The following is a 6,285-nucleotide window of genomic DNA, read 5'->3' on the forward strand; positions in this document are numbered from 1 at the left end:
GCTTATGCCTCACTCTCTCTCAGTCAAAGGTAACACCAAACTATTTTTTCCTTCCTTCCTTCCTTCCTTCCTTCCTTCCTTCCTTCCTTCCTTCCTTTCTTCCTTCCCTTCTTCCTTTTTCTTTTTAGTGAAAGAGAGAGAGAGCGAGCATGTGTGAGTGGGGGAGAGGGGCAGAGGGAGAGAAAGAATCCTAAGCAGGCTCCATGCTCAGTGCAGAGCCTGATGTGGGGGGCTTGATGTCATGACCCTGGGTCCACAACCTGAGCTGGAATCAAGAGTCAGACACTCAACTGACTGAGCCATCCTGGTACACCCTATTTTTTAAACAAAGCCCCTGAAAGAAACTATGGTTGCAGTTTATAAAATAATGATGCTTTCAGCTTGCTGCCTATCTCAATTCTAAGGTTGATTTGAGGAAAAAAATGATTAAAACCTTAAATAGCTTTCAACAAGCACCATATAATTTGGTTCTTGCCTACTTTCTCAGTTTCAACTTGAAGTCTTTCTCAACTGACACGTGTTCCAATCACGTGATCTGTTCATTTCCTTGAGAAACTTGGGCCATTTCTAGCCTCAGGGCTTCGGGTGTGTTGTGTCCTCAACTCTTCATATTTGTCAGTCTTTGTTTAAATCTCATTTTCTCAGAGACAACTTCCCTGGATCTAAACTTATGTGAAGTCTGCAGCTATAATCTCTTATTATTTTTGTTTGTAATACCCAACACAGTCTGTAGTTGGCATTGCTTCATATGTGATTGAGACTATTTGTTTAATATTTCTCTTTTCCAGTGGATTAATTTCCATGATGGGGGAGGCTTTGTCATTTGGTTCAGTATAGCATCCACAAGAGGCTTTTGAGGTATTTGGACCATAGCAGGTACAGAAAAAATATTTTATAAATGAAAAATGATGTTGACAATCATTCATCCCCCTGGTGTACACTTTATATTTTGGATTTCATGCATTTGTAAATGCACAAAAGCAGAGAATGAAATAATGCATTTAAACTTCATTTAGAAGTTTAGTGTGAAATTTCCCTTTTCCCCTATGTGATTAAATCTTTTATAGACCATTTAAAAAATACATACTATTGCTTTATATGGGTATACAGAAATGTAACCAGTTCCATGTCACTGGAATTTTAGATTATTACTTTTAGTGTTTTCTTTTATAAACATATAGAATTAAATGAATGCCGTTGCCAACATCCTTTTTTTGTAAAACTGTGAGAGCCAGGAGAGCATAGTGATTAAGAGAGCATGAGCTGTGAAGGACTGCCTGGTTTGAAGCCTTTACTACATAGTAACTATGAGGCTTGGGCATGTTATATAGATTTGCTGACTCAGTTTCTTTATCGGTAAAATGGGTATAATATTGTTCTTTCTTATAGGATTGTCATGAAAAGCCAGTGTTATTCTAAATGTGAACCCAACAAAACCTGTAATAACTGTCAGCTATTTTATTTATTATTTTTTTATTTTATTTATTTTTTTTTTCAACGTTTATTTTTGGGACAGAGAGAGACAGAGCATGAACGGGGGAGGGGCAGAGAGAGAGGGAGACACAGAATCGGAAACAGGCTCCAGGCTCTGAGCCATCAGCCCAGAGCCCGACGCGGGGCTCGAACTCCCGGACCGCGAGATCGTGACCTGGCTGAAGTCGGACGCTTAACCGACTGCGCCACCCAGGCGCCCCAACTGTCAGCTATTTGAAAGAAAATTTTAAGAAAGTTCTTAGTTGCAAAATAGGCCAAAAAGTTTAAATATTTTTAATACATGTTGCGTGTACTTTTAAACTGCCTCCCAGAAAGGGTGGAGAAATTTGCACTAGCCAACAATGAATATTTAAAATTATCATTGTCAATTGTCAAATGGATATATATAAATAAATAAATATATATATATTACAAAATATATGTAATAGTTTCACTTTCTTTAAGTACTATAATCATTGACTTTTTCTTATGTTTACTGGCAATTTGTATTTCATGAATTATTTATCTCTACTGCTCATTTAAAATGCTTTCTTTTTAGGAGTTCTTCATAGAATAAGGATAGTAATCTTTTCACTGCCATGTATAATGCAATTATTTTTCCACAGTTATCATTTGCTTTTTGATTTTATGTTGATTTTCTTTTGTACAGAATTTTAGCTATTTATGGTATCAAATCTATGAATCTTCTTTTTTCCATTTCTTATATGCTTAAATTTTTTGACTCCATTTGAATAAATATACATGTTTCCTTCTACACTTTTTTATGGTTTTATATTTAAGCTTCTTGTCCATGTAGAATTTATTTTAGATTGTGGTCTTAACACTGTCGCTTAATTTTTCTCAAATAGTCAACTGTCAAGGAAGGCTTAATTACTTATCATATTTCATGGTTTTGAAGTTCACTTTACCATGTAATAAATTTTTTAGTTAAAATGTGTTTCTGAGTTTTAACATGCTACTGTAATTATGCTAGTCTATATTCTATCTAATGGTGTAAATCCCTCCTCCTCCCCCACCCCGAGTGTACCACTTACTATTTACCTACTGTTTTGACTTTTTCTTTTTTAAAAATTTAATAAAATTATGAGCCTCTGTATAATAATTCTGTCCTTGGTGTCCGGAGCTAAGCTGTTCTTTTTTTTTTTTTTAATTTTTAAAAAGATGTTTATTTTTGAGAGAGAGAGTGAGAGAGAGAGAGACAGAGTGCGAGCAGGGAGGGGCAGAGAGAAAGAGAGGGAGACACAGAATCTGAAGCAGGCTCTAGGCTCTGAGCTGTCAGCATAGAGCCCCACGAAGGGCTCAGACTCACAAACTGCATGATTATGACCTGAGCCAAAGTTGGACACTTAAATGACTGCATCACTGAGATACCCCTAAGTTGTTCTTTAAACAAACAATGGACTTTAATTTTACAGCTGACCCTTGAATAGCACGTGTTTGAACTGTGCAGGACCACTTATCTACGGATTTTTTATGGTATAGTATTGTAAGTGTATTTTCTCTTCCATGTGTTTTTTTTTAAATAAAATTTTCTTTTCTCTTGCCATACTTTATTGTATGAATGCAGCATATAACAGATACACAAAATATGCGCTAATTGATTATTTATATTATTGATAAGGATTCCAGTCAACAGTAGACTATTAGTAGCTTAGCTCTGGGGGACTCAAAAGTTACAGGTGGATTTCTGACTCGCAGAGGAATTTACCTCTCTTATCCCCGTGTCGTTCAAAGGTCAACTGTGCTTATATGTTTCTCGTAATTTCAGAATTCTGTACTGGAATATCAAACACATCTACACACAGTAAATCAGTTGCTGTCAAAAGATTTATTGAAGGAAAATCAGCAAGATGAAAACAGACCCATTTTAAAAGTCTGTGACAGAAAAAAAATGAAGATACATGTCCTTGAACTGCTAACCAAAAGCACAAGAAGAGTATGATATCAATGATTAAGACCTGAAAAAAATTGACAAAAATTCAGGAAAGAAATTTTACAGAAAGAAAATTAAATTGATTCATACATTTATACAAATATTGTTTCTGACAAATTTGCATGTTTATGAAATAATCATTTTTTCTTAGTTTGCGTCCAACACAAGCCAGGAACCCTATAAGATTTCTTACATTTCTTACAGGTGGGTGCTAAACAATTACTGAATAGTCTTAATTATTGCAAATATATTTTTTAATAGAAGAGAATCATTGTTGCATGAAAAAAATCCATTTAGAATTAGCATTTCAAAACTTTTAATACAACAGTTTTTCTGAGATAAGTTAATTCAGTTCTCTTCAACTCACACTAAAATGTGCTATTCAGGGTTAACTAAAGTGACATACATCATTAAATGTAGTAGGAAGTGAGCTTTCTTTATTGCTCTCTCTTCATATCCCTGAAGGCTGAGATTAAAGACTTTTATATTAAGGTAAATAGGTAACTAAATTAAACCTTTTGATACAAGGGGAACTCTTGTATTTGAGTTTTTAAGTTTCCATAAATATATTCTACTGCATGACCTCTATTGCTAAACGTCTGCATTTTTCTGAGTCTAATACTTGCCTTAAATTCTCACATTCTTTAACTTAAGATTTTTGCTGAACAAACTTCTTAGATGTTAAAACTAGCTTTCCAGGCTATTACTCAAGTCTATGTGGCATATGTTTTGTTGCTTTCAAATCAGGAACTCATCTGGTTCTTCCTTCAGTAGCTTAAAGACACCCATTTCAGTAGTAAAAGCATCGTCCTCGTGGCTTAGGGTATCTAGATCAGAGGTAGTTCTTGAAAGTGGCTCACTGTCCTTAGTTACATATTCCATTGTATTATTTTCAGACAGATCTTTTGTCGTAATAGATGAATCTTCCATGAGGTTCACATCTACTGATATAGGGACTACAAAGTCATATCTAGATTCAACAGCAGTAAGCAAAATGGGATGGTTCTCTGCTTCATTTGTAATATCTTTCGCCATCCAAACATTGACTTCATCCTTAGACTCTTCATCAGTTATCAGAACATCTTCTGGGTTATCTTCGCACCTTTCAACAGTGGTAGTGAGCTCAAACACAGTGATGAACTTTTCCTCATCAGAATCTGTTAGTTTAGGCACAGCATTGGGGTCATCCTCTGGAATGTTGAGGTCAATTTCAGTCATTTTCTCTTCTGTAAGGGCAGCTATATCTGGAATAGTGGTGAAGTCTTTTTCAGTAGCAGAAGAGATTTCAGCCTCAGGAATAGACGAGGTGGTGATCTGGACAGCCTCATCAGCAGTGACATTGGATTTAACTGAGGAACTGTAATTGTTAACATCGGGTTCATCCTTCTTAGCTGGAAGGGCAGGGGTGTCCACAATGCTAGCGGTGCCATCCTTCAATGTTCCAGAGACTTCAGAAGTTATAGAGACATATTCATTCCCTGGGCCAGTGGTATCCAAGAGAATATCTTCTTTTGCTATGTTAGTGGAAAAATCTATTAAAGAAACAGTAGCACTTGGTGATGAGATATTACCAATTTTCACTGGAATGCAGTTTTCAGTAATAGAGTCATTAGCTGTGGAGTTTGTTGTGCCTATCAGACTAGTAATTTCTTTCTCCAGATGGGTTGATGACCTAATAAGATGAGACTCAGCATCATCTTCTGATTTTAGTTTTTCCTTCAGAGATGTAAACTTGTTGCCTGTTGTTGAAAAATCACTTTCTATTGTATTGTCATTTAATGAAGTAATGTGGTCTCCTTCTGAGGTCATAGTTGTTTCTGATTTAGGAATAGTGTTGTCATCCCCAAATAAAATGGTTGCTTCAGTTGTTGTTTTGCTGCTTTCTGTTGGAGGATGAGAGCAAATTTTTGGCAAACCATCTTCAGCCATGGGACAAAATGGCACCATGCACACTCACAGGTCTTTCTCTGGGCCCAGTGGTTTCCCTAGGCAGGAGAGTGATGTTCATGATAGTGATTGAAGCATTGGTCATCATGGTGATTGTTGCATCAACCATAGAGCCAATGGCACTGGCTCTCCTTGGAGGTTGTTTCTGTGCTGATTGGGCAACTAGTTTCAAGACTATGGATATTAGATTAAAAGGCAATAGAATCCTCTCTGATTGTGAAATCAACATTCACAGCTGGATTTGTCTTTTTTGTTTATAAGGAATGTGCCTTCCAATATGGAGCTAGTGTCACTTGAAACAGACATAGCAGAGTCTGCCAGGTACTTTGTGGGTTGAGGGTCAGTGGGGAGAACTCTGGAAGCCATGAGATTATCAGCATTAGTTTCAAGTGGCCTGTCATTCAAGTAAGTTAACAGTATGTTTTTGAGGTGAAGTGTCTTCTCTTGAGATTTATGGTTATTTAAATGTCTAAAAACATTGATGGCAGTTTTGGCAATGAATGTAGCATGCAGAAGGTAATTAGGTAGCAAGGATTTCAATTAGTTTTCCCTTCAGAGAGTGAATTCTCACTTTTTCAGTAAAGATAATAAGTAAATAATATTTAGGGTTCCTGTAATTTTCTTCTTCATTACAATTCTTACTTTTTTTGTGAATTAACATGCTTAACAAGGACGATATCAGGTCTTGTAGATTTAATTTCTTCAGGAATATTTTTCTGTAGAGTGTGTTACTTCAACCTAATGCCAGGGAGTTGGCATTATATGTCAGAATTCACCCAGAAACAAAATCAAAATGTGGAATAACTGTATTAGCCTTAAGAATTTTATCCTCAAATTTCAGAGGGAATGTTTCCTATAATGATGTTAGTTAATTCAACCATTGTCATTTTGTTATCATTCTTAATACTTAG

At 35.9% G+C, this 6,285-nt stretch overlaps 1 protein-coding gene across 1 annotated transcript; it reads right to left on the minus strand.

Annotated features, from left to right (window-relative positions):
* Positions 1-4,055: 4,055 nt before the first annotated feature.
* CABS1 (calcium binding protein, spermatid associated 1) lies at positions 4,056-5,421 on the minus strand. Its single transcript, XM_043572532.1, has one exon. The coding sequence runs from the start codon at positions 5,372-5,374 to the stop codon at positions 4,166-4,168; it is 1,209 nt and encodes a 402-aa protein (XP_043428467.1). The 5' UTR covers positions 5,375-5,421; the 3' UTR covers positions 4,056-4,165.
* Between the last annotated feature and the right edge of the window lie 864 nt (positions 5,422-6,285).

The sequence above is a fragment of the Prionailurus bengalensis genome, chromosome B1 (assembly GCF_016509475.1).
Source record: "Prionailurus bengalensis isolate Pbe53 chromosome B1, Fcat_Pben_1.1_paternal_pri, whole genome shotgun sequence".
In the NCBI taxonomy this organism is placed as follows: domain Eukaryota; kingdom Metazoa; phylum Chordata; class Mammalia; order Carnivora; family Felidae; genus Prionailurus; species Prionailurus bengalensis.

What these genes read in the sequence shown, in the direction of transcription:
- CABS1 (XM_043572532.1), bottom strand. Translation starts at nt 5,374, where the DNA reads ATGGTGCCATTTTGTCCCATGGCTGAAGATGGTTTGCCAAAAATTTGC.